The following is a 21570-nucleotide window of genomic DNA, read 5'->3' as shown; positions in this document are numbered from 1 at the left end:
CTCTGCGGACTTTTTCTAATTTGCCTGACATTATTCACACAAGCAGAGATTAAGTTAAACTGCTGTCCTATGTGAATTCATTTTACTGTATAATAATTACTATTAAAAATCCATGCTCACAATGGAATTGCATCGTGTTTTATCCAACATAAAGCTGCACTAAGCAACTTTGTATGCCTGAAGTAAAACTGAGAGATAAATGTTATGTAGACCTTATAACTCATATGGTTGTAGTAGTAGCACAACAGCACTCACGTCTGACCAACATTTTGTTTTGACAATGGTGAGGAAGGCCTTATTGCAGCTGCAATGCGAGTGGTTAGTGTGTTGCTGTTGATTTGACAGGAAATCCTGCCACTGACCACATCACACACCACTCAATTATTCGTTTTGAGCTCAAAGATGACTACAACCATCAAGAACCCCCCCACCACCAAACTACTGGCCTGGGAACAAATGCCAGGAAATGTGGTTTAAATGTGGGCGGAATCAATGAAACAGTAAATTGGATTTGAAATTTCTCAAAGTCAATCAATGCATCCAGAATATGGAGCTTACTATAACTTTGATGGATGGTGCTCCAGTACGCCCTCTTGTTCTAATCTACACGACAACAAGCCTTGTCACCATGGATGTAACTGGCTATAACATGGCTGAAAGGACACCATTAATGACTCCATTAAAACCTAGAGATGTTAACGGAAAATGGACTGAATTTATACAGCGGCTTTATCCCAAGAGTGGTGTAAAGAGCTTTTCAATATGTCACATTTACCCAAGCACACACACACACACACATTAATGGATTCATAGCAGCGGAGCTGCCATGCAGACTGTGGGCACAACTGTCACCTCACTGACCAAAGACTAAAGTTGACACTCATGTTGGACATACTGTATAGGCAGTGGGCTTCTGACAGCTGTGTGTGGTCTCTTCTGCATGACTGTGATGATACAGCTGGATCAAATGTTAGATACAAGAGACTCAAAATCAGTATCTGCAGGTATTTTGAACCATTACCTTAATAAATGTTGTATCTTTGCTGGCTGGCAAGGTGAGCTTCACTTGTGTTTTAAGTTCTATGCTAGATGTTAAATGTGCACCCAGGGCTGTCACTTATATTAGAAATTCAAACAGTTGAAAGTTTTTCAAAAAGTCAAGTTGGAACAAATTCAAACAAACACATAATTTGTTCGAACTAATTCGAAAGCAACCCCTATAGCGTAAACAAGGTTGTACAGTTGACGTTGGTCGACTTGCGTCAGTGCCTCTGCTGCCTCACTTGGGTGGCAAGCTAGCAGGCGAGTACTCAGATTTCGTGTTGTTGTAGAGTAAGGCAGCTGCGTTTTAAGTCAGCAAACAGCAAAATATAAAACATTTTTCACAGTTCCAACGAAAGTTCGAATTTTTAAATAGAATGTGATTGTTCTCACGTGATTGAAATTGTTGTTTTCTTTGCTAACGTAAAATGGAGTAAACTAGTTAGCCATGCGGAACGGATAATCATGACATCAAACCGTCTGACAAGTAATGTGTTTTAGCATTTTGGATTCTAAAAAAAAAATAATTGTGGGTAAGTTAAGGCTGTTTGCTAACTAACAACAAATCTGAAGTCCACTGGTAGATTCTCATAACATACATAAAATTCTACAGCATAGTTCAAGAAAAGGCCACGTGGGTTGCGTTCTAATTAATTTAAAGGAATAACATTTTGGGAAATACACTTTGAGAGAAATCGATACCACTCTCATGTCTGTACAGTAAATATGTAGCTAGACCCAGCAGCCACGGTTCTAGCCGGGTTCTTTCCAAAAGGTAACAGAATCTGCTTACCAGGACCTCTAAAGCTCACTAATTAACACATTATATCTTGTTCATTCAACACATAAAAAAAAAAAAAAAAAAAAAAAAACTAATTTAAAAACAACACGTTGTGGTTTTATGGGTGGACTATATCTTGGCCGGGCACAGTAACTTCCTGGCAACCAGCGGACACTCCAGAAGTCCAAGAAATAGTCTGACACATAAACACAACATGTTGTTTTTTCATTTTAGTTTTTGTACGGATTACTGTAAACAAACAAGGTCAAAGTATTCCTTTAAACAAATTCATATTAATGCTTATCTTTTTAACTTGATATTTTAAAAAAGTGACAGCCCTAGTGCATAGACTGAAGGAAACTGGCGACTCGTGAAAAGTAGTGTAGTCACATCTGACCAAATGAGACTCGAGGTCATTCAGTATGATGTCAGGGTAGGCTGAAAGAGAGAAGCCCGATCTCTCCCACCGGTCAGCACCTGTAGTGAACAGCCAACTAGCACCACACAGGCAGCTACACTTGATATTCCCAGCACAGCTCAGCTCAAATGGGACATCTGTTAGCTTCCTGCAGCTCGGCCTCCATAAACCCACCTCCCTCACAATAAGGTATCGTCAGAGGAATATGGATGAAGTGCTCATCTGCTTCAATTTTAATTAGCAGCACAAACTGATGGAATTCAGTTTAAGTTAATATTTTGGTGCACTTTTTAACTGGTGCATATGCTGTGATAAAGGGGCATGTAGATGAATTGGGTTGCACAGCTGTAGCGTTCAAGAGTGTTTTTCTTTTCTTTTTTTAAAAACAGGCCACCCTCTTTGTGAATTTTATACTTATTTCGGAAGAGGGATTAGAGGACAACAAGTGCCAAAGCTGCAAATCGATCCAACACGTATGTAGTGTGATTCTTTGAATTTGAGAGTCTGCTGCCCTAAGGCTGCAACAGACTGTACATCTGGTGCTTCAGGAGGTCCATCAAAAGAACAATTGTCACTGTGGTGGACAGGGTTCTTTAGAAGAGAGATAAACCATTCACATGTGAACATTACTATTTTCAAAGACTTGTGATTGCTCAAAATGAGTGTTTGAGAAAATGGCAGAAAGAAAAGGGCGTAGCTCTATAACTTCTCTCTTTTAACCTCTCTTTTCTCCAGTAACTGCTTTCCACATCACTTACCTGCAATGACAAACCAGTCTGAAAATGAACAATTATCAGTCCTCAATACATTTCCCTTTGCATTTTAGATCTATAAAATATATATATATATATATATATATATATATATATATATATATATATATATTTACTATTAAAATATAAAAGCAATTTCAGCAAAAATGCAACCAAACATCCTTGACAGAAGTCATTACTAATATGCAACCATTGTCAGTAGAATGACTGGAACACAGATGAATGCAGAAACAATCAAAAAGGAGAAAAATGCTCAGAACTGTTCATGCTTCAAAGAAAAAGCAAGAACTGCTTTGTAAACACATCTAAAATTTATGTTTATCACACTTCACTGACTAGCAACACAATTCTACTCTCCAGGTGCATTAACTACAGTACAAGCCCATTCATGCTGGGCTGTACGCAGAGGGTAAGCTGTTTCAGCTCCAGAGCCAACAGTAAACACTGAAACCATGTGGGTGACCTGCTAGACAGATTAGTGATCCTATGTGCGCACACACACACACACACACTGACACAGGCCTTTTTGGTTTTTTTTAATGAAACGTATATGCTATATTTCCATAGGATTTAGACTCTAAATATGGCTGACATGTATTAACTGCGCTGCATTATTCTCACTTATACCCATCCATCAACAAACTTGATATAACTGCTGTGTATTTTTAGCCCCTGATGTGTCATTTTTAAACAGATGCAGGACACTGGGGGATAACAGGCCAGCTGTGGAGCATGGATGTGTATGCATGGGTACAGTACTGCATGTGATCTTGTTTTGTTGCTTCGTGAGACCAGTGTTTGCTGTAGATCAAAGGAATAAAAAGGGATCCTTATTTATTTCTAGTAAACTCCTTAACATGGTGCATACTTGACTTTTTAAGAATTTTCTGTCTTCAAACAAGTCCTGAATCCTAAAAACACCCATATCACAAGTCCTTCATCAGCATGTGAAATTTGCTCAGATGTTATGGAACTGTAGATGTTCAAGCTCCATTATTAATCCAACATTTTTCGGACTTCTTGTCCATGTTTGCTTAAAAGTTAAAAGGAAAAATTCAATATTTTGGGAAACATGCTGATTTGCTTTCTTGCCGAGAGTTAAATGGGAAGATTGATACCACTCTCATGTATGTACGCTAAATCTGAAGCTACAGCCAGCAGCTGGAAAACTTAGCTTACCATGAAGACTGGAAACACAATGTTTTGCGAACATGTTAAACAAACAACTTACAATGTGCTAATTAGTGAGATTTACCCCGTGACTAGACAGGAGGAGTAGCATGAGCAGCACGTTAGCAAAGCAGCAGCTTCAGTCCTCCGGCTGTGTCTACATAGGATGTGTTCAGGCACAGTATCGACTGTAGGTAAACCGGAAGAAGATAGACTTGAAGCAAAAAACAAAAACAAAAAAACCCCACCACGCTTCAGGTTGTGTTTCCACACGTATAGCACGAGTGAAACGCAAGCCATTACGAAGTGTAGACACATGTGACACGGACGACTGAAGAAGGCAGCTGAAACGCCTCCTGTGTAGACATGCTGTTAGAGTTGCTGGTAGGCAGATTTTGCAACGTTTGGACAGAGCCAGGCTAGCTGTATACGCCTGTTTCCAGTCTTTGTGCTAAGCTAAGCTAACCGGCTGCTGGCTGTAGCTTCATATTTACCATAGCCTACAGATGTGGAAGTGGTATCAATCTTCTCGTTTGACTCTCAGCAAGAAAGTGAAGAAGCGTACAGTATATCCCAAAATGTTGAACTACTCCTTTAACTTGGCAGTTTGTTCTTGACCTTGGAAACAGCATTTTCCCAAAAAAATCTTCATTATGTGAGCAAACTTCATTTGCTGATCAAGACTGCATGTTATGGTCGAAAGCTTCAGAACAAGTGAGTAAGTGGGCCCGAAGTGTCTTTGAAAGGTGTGCTGACAGAACTTATGAAAACCTTAACTTATTAATGGAAAACTTACAGAAAATAAATGTCTTACAATATATCCTAACTGAATTCAACACCACATACTACAGTATAGTCTCAAAAACAATCAGAAGGAAATCAGTGCCTCTATGATAACACAACTTTTAAAATCACAAGCTTCTCAAAGTAGTGGTTGTTCTTTCTACAGGTGTTTTCTATTATTTTGTCCACCTGCTGCAGGATTTGCAGTTAGGGTTAGGATTAGAGTAAGGATTAGGTTTATTCTGGAGTGAGGGTCAAGGTTAAGTGGTAGTGGTGAGGGTTAGGGTTACAGGTTATGGATTAAATCATCAGTGGGAGATTCTCGTCAGAACCAAAGCATTAGGATATTTACATCCAAGTGTGTTTGTGCGTGTCTATATGCACAACAGTGACCCTCAGTGACCCCCCCAGTGACACAGTTTTAAAGCCTATTGCACTGCAGAAGTGGTCAAAAGGCACGGTGACGCATGACTCTGAGTCCCCATGAATAAAACAGTGAGGCTAGTCTTTCTCCTTCACTGGCCGCTGCTGATGGCTGCTGGTTGCAGCAGCAGTGTTGATGTGGAAGGCTGCAGCCACAGCACAGCACATCTTCTGCTTTTTTTCTCCCCAAAAAAAAAAAAACACAGCAAGCCTGTGGCCTGTCTTTGCTTTGTCCTTGTCGTGTTGACTCTCCCTCCCCTCCTTTCCTCCCAACCCCACGCCACCACCACCGCCGAGCGAGCGCCAGTCTGCCCCAGCTGGGTTTTTAGATGCGGGGAGTCGAGCACGGCGGGAGGGAGCGGCAACTCCTCTCCATTCTCTGGCTTTCTCTGGCTGTCTCCCTCTCCCCCCCAGAGCATCTTCTGCACCACTGCTCTGCCACCATTAATTCATCAGTGCAAATCTCCTGCAAACTTCCTAAACAAACAAGCGTGCTGACTTCTGCTCCTCAACACACACATCACCCAAGTACAGACCTCCTCAGAAACAACACACACACACACACACACACACTCGCTGAGTCGCTGTCCAACACACTGAACGATGCTGCATTGATATCTGCGCCATGATCTAGATGGAAACAGACAGACACAGCCTCGCTTTGTGTTTGACCTAATAGCTGCTGACATAAATACTTGTCTTCTAATTCAGTGCCCTCCAAAAATGGAAGAGCAGATGTGAACCTGTTTAATGATAAGTTGCTAATGAGTTTGTCCGCTCCGTGATTCACATGTGTTTTGTTTACCTCTCTCCATGGTGAAGCCCCTCAGGGAACGTACACTAACACCAATCTCCATCTAAAAGAACTGGCTAAACAAATCTCATGCTCTTGTGTACTGTGTTAGTTTACAGTAGTAGATAACATTTTGGGAAGCTCCCACTGTTTGCTTTGCATATAAAAAAGGCTCCTACTACAGCAAGATGAAAGACCAGAATACAAATTTAGAAAGAGAAACAACAATTCTCCTTACTCTACACTCTGAAAAAGGAAAGACTGAAGAAATTGACTGATATAATGAGATGAAGTTGGATTTAAAACTATAAAACAATACCAGTCCATTCCTGGAACTTCTACAGGCATTCATCTCCAGCATGACTAAATAGATCAACTAAGTTAAAGAATGTATTATTAGACTTAAACCTAGAGGCTGACTGATACTGGATTTTTGAGGATGATACCAATATTGATATTTAATTATTTTATATTTATATTATTATTTTAATATTTATTTATTATTTAATATTGATCTCAAACATATCTGCAATTTCTTGCTACTTATCAGTGGACATGTGCGCCTAATTTTTATTTTTATATTTATATATATATATATATATATATATATATATATATATATATATATATATATATATATATATATATATATATATATATATATATATGAAAACCTAATATCAGCTGATATATCGCACTGGCCAAGTGAAGTAAAAAAAAAGTCCCGTTTTGCAGTCAAAAATCATCTGTTGAAATTAACTGTTCATATTTTTTTATTACTAAAAGAAGGGGAATAAAAGTATTTTGGGGAATATCAGAAATGCTCCTTTAGCCTCCAAGCCACTGAGTGGGCGGGGCCAGTGTAACATACACTTTGACAGCTGTGCCAGCACACGCACCCAGCAACAATGTAAACAAACCTGTACTGGTAACTGTAGCTTACAAGCTAAGGAACAACAGCGTTTTGTCAGCAGTGATGCTGAAAAATAAGGACCATTTGTCATCTAAACAGACAGACTAGTTTTGCAACTGCTTTATGCAAATTAGTTAGAAATCAAATGATCTGATTGGCTACAAATTGGAACAAATGCATTCTCGGTATATGCACAGACAGGCGGTGCTGTGAAAATGAATGAAAACATATAAAAAGATCTCAAAAACAAACAAATAGGATTAAAATCTCCCTTTTCGGTATTGACAACGCAGGTGTGTATGTTGTAGCAGAAAAAAATACACGTCATTTAATTTTGGTTAAACTTTAAAAAGTGTTGGAAAAAAAGCACGACCGTCGATACATGCGGCACACTTGCAAACATGGAGGACGTTTATGAGTAAAGTTTAACATTTAATGCTTCAACTTTACTTTTTAAGCTTACATAACCATAACAGCTGGATATCTGTCAGAGTTTAATGTCTTTAGACACGTCTAAAGAGCTGACTACACACACGCAGCATGTTGTTGCTCTAGGGTTTAATGTTAATCACAAACGACGGAGAACAATGCAGCTGCCACATGCATGACTTTCAAGGTGTGACCCTCTCGTACACACACACACACACACACACACACACATCTAAGAGCAACACACAGCACTAAGTGTGACTTCTTAGTAATTCATGTTTATTAATCAACATACAGAAGAACACAGTTGCTGCATAATTCAGCATTTTGAACTCCCTTTCTGTTCAATAAAACATGCAATAAATCCAACCCTCAACTGTGCACATATCCCTGAGCTCAAATACATGTGCCCTAATATACTAACAGTATCCCCAATCCTTTCAGGCTAAGCCCCTTTCTCATCAATTACTTTCCTCATTGGGAACAGATGGTGCCGTTTGGTCAAATGGTCGAGAGACGAGAAGTGAGGAGTGGAAACTTCACAGCTAATGCTGGCTCTGCAAGTGTGTGTGTGTGTGTGTGTGTGTGTGTGTGTGTGTGTGTTTCTGCACAGACACACGTTAAAAGGACACGTTCATCGGAACAGATTTACTGTGGTAATCCCAGGCATCGTTGAGTATTTATGATCCCTGTGGACTTTACACATGCCGCCGTTGACATAACATACAGCATTAAGGACGCCCAAGTGATCGCCATCCAGCGTCAGATGAATATTATTAAGCCACAGGAGTGTTACTTGTCACTAAGTTGACTGGTTGTAGATTCCTCTCACATGCCACATGTTCACCCTGCAGTTGGAAAGTGTCCCGAATTCTGATGTTTTTCCCTTTTATGTGACATAGATTTAATTTGACAACTTACTGTACATGTACACTATGTATCCTCAACCTTAACTAAATCCGATACATGTATGAGCCGTGGCCATACATGTATCTTAAGTGGTTTTCACGTCCATGGGAATGTGTCACATCTCTGGGGCCATCTGACTAGAAAATATGTATAGTATATAGAGTATAATTGCACAGGCAGCAAGTACAGTGCCAAAAAACAGTGCAATTTTAATTAGCATTAGCAGATCACAGCAGTTCAAGACATACATATTTCATATTCCCTCTTCCTCTCCTTGTCCTTCCATCGGGCAGTCTATCTGGGCCACCAGGTTGCTGCCAAAACTGAAACGCCAAATCCACTTTTTTCTGATCAAAGTGGATTAAAGGTACAGTGGTGAAGATTAGAAACATGTCCTGGAGTGCTCATTTCACTTGCTCTGCCAAGGTCTGTGTCAACCGAGGTATCTGTGTGTACGTGTGGACACAGACCTACTTAACACACCACCAGGGAACCAGGTCTCGACCAAAACATCAAGACCCAGATCCAATAAGGTGGCAATAATAAGGATCGAATGAAGATGGACACGTCGCCCCGGGTAAAGTGTGGATTTACAGTATAGTTTCTTATATATAGATTTTTTTTGTTTTTATAAATACTAAACATTATTACTGATATTTTTTCCTCAATACCTACAATTAAAAGAAATATATTATTCTCGGCCTCTGCTCAGTTACAGTACAGTCCAGCGCACCTGCAGAGTACCTGCCCTCGCTGAAAACAGCCTACAGGAGTCCAGTGTTGACCTGTGAGCAGGTCTGGAATTTCATAATTTTAGGGGCAAAGACAATTGGTGTGCAGCGGGGAAATTTTTTTGAGGGCACAAAGTCCACATGCCAGGACATCAAGGCTATAGGTTACAAAACTTGAATTTGATTCACTTAAATAGATGAATCCATTTCTAAAAGAATGAATGCCTTTTTAACAAACAGTTAAAACACTTCTAGAGAAATAAAAACAGTTTTTATCAAAAGAATAATTTATCTTTATCTTTTCTTCATCATCTGTGAACAGATTTCCACACAGAGAAATAAAAAGCGTGCGTCTTGGTCATAGTTCAGTTATAAAAGCCAACACCGAGTGGCTCTGCTGACAGCGCGGTCAGCCAAAGTGCTGATCACACTACACGGCAATAGAGGAGGTTGTACCAGCGTCTGGTTCAAAAGTAGTTTAGCCGACTTTGCCAATGTTCAGTACCAGAGCTGAGAGCTTCGAAACAATGAACAAAAATGAGCTGCGCCGCTCTGGGTCGCACTGTCCTCTGTTTCTATCACCCTTCTGTATAGACAAGACTCCGTTTGTAAAAGTTTACAGCTTGCCATGCTGTTATCCTGTGTACAATGATGCAGTCAAAAAAGGAGGTCCAATGACTCCGTGAGTCCAATGAGTTTCGACAAATCATTGATGTTAAAGGGGCAGCCCCTTAAACTCGTATACAAGAAAAGTGATGAAAGTAGTTGTGTGAGAAATTACACGAGTGCTTGTCGTTCTAACGCTCCCTTACTGTACCTTCACACCTTTGCACACCTCGTCAATCGCTACGTGAGGTGGGTGGGATTCGGAAAGTTACTAAAATTATCGGATGCAGCCCCAACCCTCGATTCTGCAGAGTGTTTCATACGCTGTTAGACGCTCCAAACTTGCACTTTGTTTGAAGCATACTGAGGCTTTAAGCACTGATGCATCCCTAATGTTGCAGAGCACCAAAAATAATGTTTTCCAATAACTACACTACACTAAAATTTGTAATTATTTTCTAAGGTTCACACACATTTTCCATTTTGCTATAAATTCGACTTATTTTCAAAAAGAAAGCCTTTCTGACCACTCCAAGGGTTTGACCTTGTGGGAGACAGGTGTGCAGTTGATTCACATGGGGCTTGTTTTTAATCATGTAGCCACGATAATATACCTTGTTTTTTTAGGGGAATATATTCCCTTTCTTGTGGTTAACCTTTCTGAGCTCTATTATGATGAAACCTGGTACTCAATACAACAGACATGCACACGCTTTCAAATGCAGTGAATTCACTCCTTACTCAGTTTTCTTCTGGTTGTTGGATCAGATACTTTCTTTCTGATTACGTTCATGACGAGACATGACAGCTGCTGGTATAAAGCAAGGTAAAATAATGCTTCTCAAACAATTGTCTGTTTCTAAATTCTATAATGGTCTTAAAAAGATCTTTATTCCAATATGTCCATTACTGCTCTCGGTTGCTGGTGAGGCCGCACTGAAGCTTCATTCAGATTCAGCCAGACGGTCCTGATTTTGTGTGATCATACAATAGCAGAGAGATGACAAATGGGTGATGCGTCTGTGAAAAGCTGGTGTGTAAAGTGACGCACAGCTCGCTCCACTTCAGAAGGCTTGTCATTGCAGCCTAATGATGACTGTACCATCTGGTGTCAAAAATTAGAAGGGTATTTTCAAGTGGCCTATTAAGACCACTGCTGAAAATTACCTGTTCCTTGATGAATGCCTTCAAACCCATCTCTGACAAACCAACTGTTTCCTGCACAATCCCACTAAGCCTTTCAAATCTCTCCATTCTGCTCTCCTGGGAGGAAATGCCAGTGTTGTCGACTATATCTATTCATTTAGAAATAAAACCCTTTTTTCCCAATCCCCTCACAGAATCGATTGAAAGCGGTTCCCAAACCGCTATCAGAAAGGTTTTGAGCCTTGCATGAAGACAGAAAATTCTTGGAAAACCAAGTATTCACCATAACACTTAAGGAATCTGCTATTAAACTGTTCAAAGCTTGAGCTTTGGGAGAAGCTCTTATGAGAAAAGGCCTTGCTATTAGTTCTCCTTTGATTTACTTGCTAAAGAGCACCAATACAACAAATAGGCCTTTCCATTATTTCCCTTCAATAGTGGTCTTCATTTGCACAGCAAAATTAGTGATTATGCTCGTAGCTTTCTCTCATTATGCCTTCTCTTCCTTCAAAACAAACCTCAGTTTAAAATAAAGCTATATTTTAGATAGGAAAAGAAATTGCTTTTGGGTAAAAGGGAGAAAAGAGTTTGTACATACCCAGCAGGTTTCAGAACGGGTTCCATTGACTCTTTTGCAGAGGAGATAATGGAATCGATCTCTCAAACTGCTTAACTTAAGAATAGGCAAAGGCCTGTCATGTGACCTTGTCCTCATTAGGAGAGTGGGGCACTGTGCTAATTTATTTACCCAATATAACCCAGACAAGCAGGGACGCAAAGACGGAACGAGGAGGAGGGGGAGGAGAGGGAGGCTTGAGCTGGCCAAGCCGATTTCAGCCAGTTACTGATGCCTGAGCAAAGTCCCGAGGGGTGGGAGGAGGAGGAGGAAGTGTGTGTGCGTGGGGAGGTACAGTAGATGGGATGACAGAGGAAAAGATTGAGATGGACAGGACGGAGAGGAAAAGGATGGAGAAGCTGTCAAAGCTAGCAAGACAGACACAGCAGGCTGGTAATGCAGAAGTAGCAAAGGAACGAAGAGGAAAAAGATCCAGGCTTGTTTGGGATGCGGGTGTGTTATGTGCCATGTTTTGCCTGGTCCTCGCTGTGTGTCCCGGGTGGCTGGGCTCCAAGGCCGTGTCACTTGGGTCTGTTCCAGGTGGTAAAAGCATAAGGGCTCCTGGTGGTGGAGATGTGCCACACTCAGCCATCTGGTGATGAGTCACTGTCTCTGCTCTTGTTTGCTCTGACTGGGCACGAGATTGCAGGCCTTCAACGTGTGTGTGTGTGTGTGTGTGTGTGTGTCCCTTCAATGCATTAGCACCCTATTTATTGTGATGGCAACTCAGCAAAGACGTAATCAGTAAAAACTAAAAGTGTCTGGATTCCATCTGCGATATGGCGATGAGAGAGGCCTTGACAACTCATTTAATTTAGCGAGGTTGTGACCCTCTAAAATAAAAGTCCTGTGTATCAAACAGCAACGGGGGCGTATTACCAGGAGGCGTCATGAGTGTAGCGTTACATATCCCATTCAAGCATTAGTAACAGAGGCAGAAAATAGATGCTAATTTGGTAAAAATGGTAAAAGTGCAAAGACAGAAATGTACATATCACAGACAGCATTCTAAATAGCAACACAGCTTTAAATGCATCTGTGTGCTGCAAATAAAATACAAAAAGTAAGGGGAGAAGGGCTGGAGGCGATGCACACAGTAATCTCCCCAGTATTGTGGACGCCTGATGGTGGCATGCATGCTGCCTCCTAGATATATGCAGCCAACTAACAGCCCTGTTCCTGGGTGACAGCTCCCCTCCTCCAGGCCAGAGATGACCCAAATCTATGTTTTCTTTCTCCTCCGCTTTACCCACAATTCCACATCCGAGGCTGGAATAGTCGGCATTCTATTCAAATCCCAGTAGTATTGCTCATACAGTTATCATGCTGGGGACACTGGTTTAGCAGCCATACTTCTACTGCCCCCTATCCTCAAATATGTAGCCTTACTTCACTGTACAGATAATTACAGTACATACAGCAGATACAGTACAGTGCTTTAAACAGAAGCAGGATTTGTCTTCAAAATGTATATTTCACTAATAATACTTATTGATACCAATAAGTATCATATAAAATATAATTCACACGTCTTATAAGGAGGAAACACATTTTTTTTAAGGAGATGACAAATATTTATCGACTTTGGATCTCAGACGGAAAATGTTCACTCTGATCTCTTACAAGCATAGCGTTAGAAACAGTTTGAAATATTCTCAAAGCATTGGCTTTTTTTACTCTCAAGTTATTTCTAAAATTAAAATTGAGTCCTAAAATCATATTTTCTTACATTTGAAACAATAAGAGTTTACAAACTAGTTTTTAATAGAAACTAACTTGTTTGAAGAAGTTTTTTGTAAATTAAACAGATATAGCAGGTCACTACACTGGACAAACACTAACACTATATGCAGTATGTAGAATTGCAAGGAGATGCTCAACATCTGGGAAAAAAATAATACAGATCTTTTCTACCTACTCTCCCTTTTTTTCTCTTTTTTCTTAAGATCTAAAACTCATCTAAATTTAAAAAAGGTAAAATTGGTAAGCCATTGCATCGTAGAGGAAATATTGTGTATAAAAAAAAATCATTGACTACATTCAATAAAAAAAAAACTACTTTAACACTCCCTAGATTTGGTTTTGAGGTTTTACTGTAGCAACTGAAGCTTATTGTTGCACTATGAAATACAGTAAAATATTAAAGTTGAAGAATTCCAGCTCTATCTGTAGAAAGACAAATCATATTAATGTGACCTGACCGGTGATCCTAGATCAGTGCTCCTATTGTGACAGTATTTATAACTATGGGTGCAGAATGGAGGCTGGCCTTGAGAGTGCTGCCCTATTACATTATAACTGCAGAGAGACATGTAACATGTTCTTTTGCAGGGATTCAAACCCCAAAGCTTTTGAAAAAGAAGGATTCAACACACGGGTCACAAAATGTCCAAGCAGTGTTCTGTCCTGAAACAGCAGCAATAAAAGCTGCAGAGTTAACATTTCCGTTAGCTCCACATCCATCTATCATTGTCATGGAAACTCAATAGCACCTCTGGCAAGAGACAGAGTGTTGCTGGCTGAGGACTCACACAGTGAATCATAAATGGACTGATATCTTTCACATTTAGCAAATTAAGCATCGTGTCTCTATGTCATTCTAATCTCATAGACCTGTAGCCAATATTTGCCACCTGCACAACTGCAAAATATGATTTACTGCCAAGCTGCTGAGCCTACAGTATATGTCCAAAGAAAAAATAGCTTGACATTTTGAGAAAAACACTTATTTGCTCTCTTGCCAAGAGTTAGATGAGAAGATCGATACCATTCTCATATCTGTCTGTTAAATATTAAGATGGAGCCAGGCGACAGTTAGCTTAGCACAAAGTGCTGGAAACAGCTAGCCTGGCTTTGTCCAAAGGTAAAAAACAATCTGCCTACCAGTACCTCTAATGCTAAGTACAAGTTATATCTCTTTTCTTTAGTTCGTACAAAAACCAAAGTGTGAAAATGAAAAATGGCTTTATGTGTCGGACGATTTCTTGGCTGGACGCAGTGACTTTCTGAAGTTATGTCGTCACTATGAGGTTGCTAGTGGAGACGCTGAGCTTTAGAGGTGCTGGTAGGCGGATTTTTTTATCTTTTGGCACAGCCAGGCTAGCTGTTTTCCCTTGTTTTCAGTCTTAAAGCCAAGCTAACCGGCTGCTGGCTGGCTTCAGTATAGACATGAGAGGGGTTTTAGTCAACTATGTTTGTTCGGAGGGAGGGAACAAGAATATTTCACAAAATGTCAACTATTTCTTTAAAGTGAGACTATGTAACTTTTAAAAGAAAAATAATAATCTTCCTCTTACAAATAAAAAGCTGAATTCATAAGCTGGCTCATGTCAGTACCCTGGGGTATAGGGCTTTTGGGGCTACAGCCTTATTTAGTCTGGTATGACCAGTAGCTTATGGTGGCTAGTGTTAGCTAATGTTAGCTAACTTAGATCGCTGGATAACTGACATTACTGAGACAGTTGACTGACTTGATGACTCTTTACACCACATTTTAGCATTATGCTGTAATTGTCATTTGTGGCAACAGTGGCTGCTGATAGCAAACGTTACGTAGTCTCGCTTTAAAGGTAAAAGATCATGTAAAGCCTGAAGAAAAACTTAATATGTGAAGAGTGGGTATCTGGTCTCAGATATTGCTTCAACCTTGCTGCTTAAAGCTATTCGTGAATTTAGATCAGCATAACAATGCTTTTCTTTCTGAACTGGTCAAGAAAAACTCACTTTTATATGATTACATATTATTCAAATCTGAATTCATTGGTGCTCACATGCTTACTGTAGTAACATTATAAATCAGTAACACTTTTCATACTGTAGCGAGCAAACACTAGTCATTTAAAGTCAGTCAATGAAGTTAAGTACGGATGGTAAAAGCATACTTCCTTACAAACCACCACTTCTGTCTTTAAAGTGGCCGTCAGTAGTCTGGGCTCAGCAGTTTTTATGGCTGACTAAACCACAAGGCTCTCTGTCACTATAAAACCCTGCCAGAGAGCTGCAGAGAGCAGAATGAAGAGGTTGGGACAATCTCAGGTCTCCATCTTCCTGAGAAACACCACTCTCACACTGAAATATTTTGGGTAATGAAACTCCGCCTGGCCCCATCTGTATTCTGGCCCGATTTTAGTTGGGCAATGGATAATGATGCTTCTGAGCAGAGGGTGAAAAATGGCTGAGCACTGTAACGCCTTCCTGACAGACAAGCGCTGCAGAATACTGATCTGCCCGCCTGGATGTAAATAACTTACAGTAGTGGAGTGAGTTGTAAAGAAGAAGCTCAGGACTCTAGGAGAGAAAAAAAAAACAGATATTTGAACAAATGCACTGCTATGAAACAATGAAAAGCATTTACTTTTGCCAAGTATTAGTTTGCCTGAGTCTAAGTATGATGAAACAGTTTGTAATTGGTCAATGGTGGACGACAAAAACAAAAACAGCAGTTCTGCACCCTGTTTTCTGTGTGGACTGAGGGATAGATACCAAAGGCTCCCTTCTGACTTCCCATGTGCACAAAGGTATAGATTTAAACTCACTCAAAAACACTCAAACTATATCTCATGCCATCGCGCTCACTCTACATTATAAACAATCAAAGAGTGATGCAGTCATTTTGCCCTCAGAGGAACAGTTGGCTGTGTTGTCCTATGCTTGTTCTTTAGACTCTCTGTGCCTCATTTAACAGACAGGATCTTGTCACACAGTGCTGTATAGTTGTGAAAGAGAAACCATATGTCCTGTTATATATAATAATGGATATAATGGTTGATATACTTAATCAGCACACAGCACAGCATCTGGACACCAAAGAGCAGTTTGAAGCTTTGATGCACACTAGAAGTTTTGACTTGGGCACATGGAGGTGCTTAGGTGTTATATACTATTGTGAGAATTAGTTTTATAAGATTTACAAAAGATACTTACAGTTGAGTTAACAGTGCACTTTGCCTAACAAAATCTCAAAGCTAGCAATTCTCAAATTCTCAGGAGACTGTAACAACCGCCCTGTGTTGAAACTAAACAGTACTAGATGTCACCCTGGAAGAAGAAAAGCAGTCTTGTCCAATGTGCCGTAACAATGATAGATTTCTCCTTTCTATTGGGAGCAGCTAGACCTTCTTGATTTTATTGTTATATTTATGTTTTGATTTTATGGTTTCCCATTTTTTTTCTATTGATTTAACTTTAACAGCACTCCCCTTGTGAATTATGTGTATTGGTATTAGTAATACCTTGTTAAATCTGAGGTTTGTATTATTGTTTTAGTCTTTTTAGTGATCAGATTAAAACAATAACATGGGCAACATTTGCTCTAAGAGAACATTGTAAACACTAAAACACATCCTCTGTTGGCCAATAGGAATGCAAAGAGCTTTATCTCCATCTCTGTCTGTCTCTCTGTGATGTATTGAGTAAAGCCTGTGACAAGGAAGCAGAGGAGAGTGTGCTTTTAGTCAGAGGAGAAGAGGTGGGCTGGGGGGGGGAGCATTACATAAATAGTTTTATGCTGCATCAAAATTCATTACCAGACATTAATCCTGTCAGATTTATATTTAGAAAGGGCTTACATCATGATGGTAAACCAGGTTAATACTTTACAGCATACAAGTACAAAAACAACTGTGTTATGTAAGCAACAACAGGCAAAAAGTCAACATTCACAAGTAAACTGTTGATCCTCTTCTTGCTGGCTCTATTGGTGACCAAAGGAAGTGCAACAACATTAACACATGTGTCGCAGCTTACGGCAGCCCTAAAATACAGTCTCATCTCCAAGACAAGTAAGGTTCTTATTTTAGTATCCAAAAAGTAACATGCAGTCAATATATTTTGCCAGGAAAAATGCTAGGATTGTCACACTACTGCTTGTTTTTGGCATGAGATCTACCCCTTTAACCCTTTTCCAAACCTCTAGGGGGCGACTGTGGCTTAGTGGTAGAGCGGGTCGTCCACCATTCGGAAGGTCAGCTTCCCCCAGCCTACATGTCGAAGTTGCCCAAATTGCTCCTGATGTGTGAATGATTAGTTACTTTGATGCGCAGTTCTGCCATCAGTGTGTGAATGGGGTGAATGTGATATGTAGTTCCAGATGAACATACCGTGGTCATTTTGTGTTGTGACACTGTAAAAATCGAACTACTTGCATCCTTAACCGGTTCCTACATGTGAGCAGTGTGGCAGAGGATGCAGTCATCCGAACACACTCATGAGAGATGGCACCTTTCAACCAAGAGTCATAAAAGAGAGAAAGACACACACACACACACACACACAAGTGATGCAAAGTTTCAATGTGCTGGAGCTGTTTGACAGCTTGGAATGAAGATGCTCAGTGACAACGCAGGTCTGTACATCATATAGAGCACACAAAGGAGACAATACTGCATGTGTCCCTGGGCTAACCGGGGAAAAATTGAATTGTTTTGACAGCCGATAGCACACAGACCTCAAGATCTCAGGGGGGTGAGGAAGCTCATCTTCTCGTCTGAGATCGTTTTCCTCATTTACGGAGTAAAACCTGTTTTTGTGTGCATTTACGCTCAATTCTCTCTTACACACATACATTGTGCCTGGATTCCCTCTCACTCCCACCTCAGAGCAGAGTTGATTTCCCTCTGTTCACACACTTCCTGTACACACACACACACACACACACACACACACACCTCTGTGGGTGACTACTCACAGGTACACCAAGAGATGAATCTTCATTAGCAGCAGAAATCACTGAATAATTTATAACTAATCAATTTGAGACACACACACATTAAATTAGCATTTGCAATGTTTCCTGCTAAGCTTCAGAGCCTTGATACAATTTCACCAGACTATTGACTTTAAAGACTGGATAAAGCATTCAGTTCTCCCATTTCTTTGAGGAATAATTTAATTGATTCTGTTCTTAGAAGTTGCTCCAGAAAACAGACGATTTTATAGAGACCGAGTACATCGTTATCAACTTCTACCACACAAGAACGGATTCAACTACACTGAATGTGATTATTCAACAGTCAAATGTATGTTTTCCTTCAGTATGAGTCATCAAACATGAACTACAGGCAGAGTTCAATGGCATAAGTACGGACACCATGGGGTAAAAACTGAGGGCTAAAAGCCTCGCATACTGTGAGAGGCAGTTTGCTGGTATGACTCCAACTGCGTCCTTCATCCATTTGATTCTGATGATTCTGACATAAACACTACAGACATTTGCCCTGAGCACAGCAGCAGCAGATCTCTCCTCTATCACTTAACCAGAAGCTAATTTCATTTATTTCAATAAAATTCCAAAAATAGGCTTAAGGGTAGAATATATTTTCTCGAAGACTCTGTTGCCGATCAGACATACTCTTGTGCTCCTTAATTATGTATGCAACGGAGTGGATGCACCATATTCTGCTACACTAAATGACCTTTCATGATAATTGTTGCCATGTGTCCTTGGGCTTTCAGCCTGGGAGTGGATATTATGCAACAGGGATGACTACATTGGACTATATGTTAGTTTCAAATGTCAAACATGTCGAGGATAACAAGGCCGGATGAAGAGTGTCCCTTTTGTTGCAACTTTTAATGGAAGCAGGCACAGTATGCTGAGATACCTCTGGCCTGCTGAATGAATTTCCAACATGACTCAACCCCAGAGAAGACAGCCTGGGATTCTGCTGCCTCCTAATGAAAAGATGTTGAATGCAATTATACAGAAGACTCCCTTTCCTTTCATGCTTTCTGATCTGTCTCTTTTGTTTTACTTTTACACCTCACTGCCTTTGCTTGTTTTGTTTTTTTATCTGCTCTTATCAATCTACCTTCTGCCTATATACACATTTACCTGTCGACCGTAACTATCTACCCATGATACCATCTACCTATCTACTCATGATACCTATCTACCCATTTACATATACTCATATCTGCATCTACCCATGATACCTACCTACCTATCCACCTAACCGCTACAAAAAACTTGAAAGTTTTCCAAATACTAGCAGTTTGACAGCTGGTATCAGTGGCTTTATTTTCAAGACTAGTTGCTATTTGTGGCATCAACGTCTGGGGAAAAATGTCTAAATCTGACATGATAGGGCATGATACGGTCTTATTTTAAAAATGAAAATTGATAAAATGATGATTTCATTTGTCAGTAAAGGCTAAATCAGACTTCTTAAAAGAAACAAAACCACAAATTCCAGAGCCTCCGTAAGATAGTAGAATAGTATTAGAAGTAGTTAGAAGAGATTAGAAATTAACCTAAAAGCATAATACAGCCAAGATGTAAAAAAATAAATAAAATACACTTTCAGCAGTGAGTAATGAAATTCAAAAGCCAAATCCATGCAAGTGTCTACTTCTATAACCTAAAAACACCACTTTAGAGAATATACTCCTATGGCATTTAAATTTCCCATCAGCAAAACTTTTGATGTTATCTCGATCCTTTGATAAAGAGCTGATGCAAGCCTAATCCCACGGCTTTGACAGTATCTTCGACATGTTGACAGGTATGGGTCATGACTGGTTGGGTCTTGAGTGTTTCCATTACCTCTGTGTGACACTGAACTCAGGATGACCCTGAGACTAATGCCGAGGAGCGCACTACTATCATGCAGCACAAGCTGCAGAAGCTCAGTTGCAAAACGTTTGCTCAGACCGTTGCTCCAGCAGAGCTTTGTCCCTGTGATGCACTTTAAAAAAAAAAAGGTTTAGATAGGCAGAAGTGTTATCTCTCATTAACAAGGGAACTCCCCTCTGAGCTAATCAGAAACAAATACAGTATGTCACCTTGTTTTGAGCAGTAACTGACACCCCCACTTCCTTTTCCTGCAATTAGGCATCATTTTCAAAACACAGCAGTTTTTTGCATCACTTCCTCCAAGTTTTGTTAAATCTCAGTTAGCCTTTGACCACAAATCCACATCCAAACCAACTCCAGATCAGGCCAGGTAAGCACCGTGGTAACACATCAAGTGGAAGGAGGAGGTGCGGAGAGAGTTTACTGGCTATAAATAAGTGCTCTTCCTCACAGGCGGGTTCTCTAAAGCAAATTATTTCCTCCTGTCACATCAGGCAGGGCCAGCTGTGCCTGCAGTTGTCACATGTCACCTTCCATACAGCCATATGGCAACACAAGACGACCTCTGGATGGGCTGGCTGCAGCTGCATCATGCTGGGAGCAGCATAAAGTATTAATTGTTGACATCATGCTTTTAGAAACGGATACTCTGTACAACACTACACCTCTGATTGTAATGAATTCTGACTTTCTGATTTGTCTTCTAGAAAAAAAAAATACTGGACTTCGTATTTTGCTAACAGCTTCTCTTTCTATTTTGACTTATTTTTACATCACGTCACTGAGCGCCAAAAGCACAAGCAGGGCTCAGTGTCATCTGGATGGCATCACTCTGAGGACAACTGTCAAGGTCGTTTACAGCTGTTACATAATATATCAACTCTACTTTAAAGTAAAATGCTCCTTTAACAGCAGCAGTCATTAAAGCCCTGTTGGTTTCAACGCACTGCCTTTAGCGTCCTGATTCCTGCACCTCTCTCTAGGGTCAGAGAACACATCATTTATCAGGCCTCGTTAGAGCCACAGTCAGCAACACACTGACTGTGTGTGGGATCATTATGAGGTGGCCATGGATCTGGAATGATCAAATATATGAAGACAACATAGAAACTGAGCTACTGTAGGTACCAGCAGCTTTTTAATCCTGAAAGAGACACTGGTAACATCCACATTTCATACCATCATTCCATCTCAGTTATGAGTTTTTAATGTTTTTAATAGATGCACGCTGACTGTATGGCCATAGGTATGTGGACACCCCTGTCCTCATATTTGTGTAATGCCTCTGTGCACAAATACAGGCCCATAAAGTAAGGATGTTACTGCACAGTGCCCTGACCTCTGGCCTGCTAATCAGACTGAACTGCCATTTTGCTTGACGTCATTCTTTCAGCCTGACATTGTCTTCATGTTAGCCAATTTATTGTGAGGAACATCTACAGCGAGCCAGGCCTAATCGCTCATCA

The 21570-nt window shown here is 40.2% G+C and overlaps 1 protein-coding gene across 6 annotated transcripts in view; it reads right to left on the bottom strand.

The window, feature by feature from the left end:
• oxr1a (oxidation resistance 1a) overlaps positions 1-21570 on the bottom strand; it is a 161749-nt gene that overhangs the window by 104655 nt on the left and 35524 nt on the right. For 5 of the 6 annotated variants that reach the window (XM_044207160.1, XM_044207165.1, XM_044207167.1 and 2 more), the window contains exon 1: positions 11515-11555. The exons of the other annotated variant lie outside the window; for it this stretch is intronic. In XM_044207160.1, the coding sequence (XP_044063095.1) occupies positions 11515-11540 (26 nt within the window). In that variant the 5' untranslated portion in view covers positions 11541-11555. Of the gene's footprint in view, positions 1-11514; positions 11556-21570 lie in introns of those variants that run through there. 6 annotated transcript variants of the gene reach the window in all.

This window comes from Siniperca chuatsi, linkage group LG9, assembly GCF_020085105.1.
Source record: "Siniperca chuatsi isolate FFG_IHB_CAS linkage group LG9, ASM2008510v1, whole genome shotgun sequence".
NCBI lineage: Eukaryota > Metazoa > Chordata > Actinopteri > Centrarchiformes > Sinipercidae > Siniperca > Siniperca chuatsi.
The sequence above is the reverse complement of the archived record's forward strand: the minus strand, read 5'-3'. Positions and strand labels throughout refer to the sequence as shown.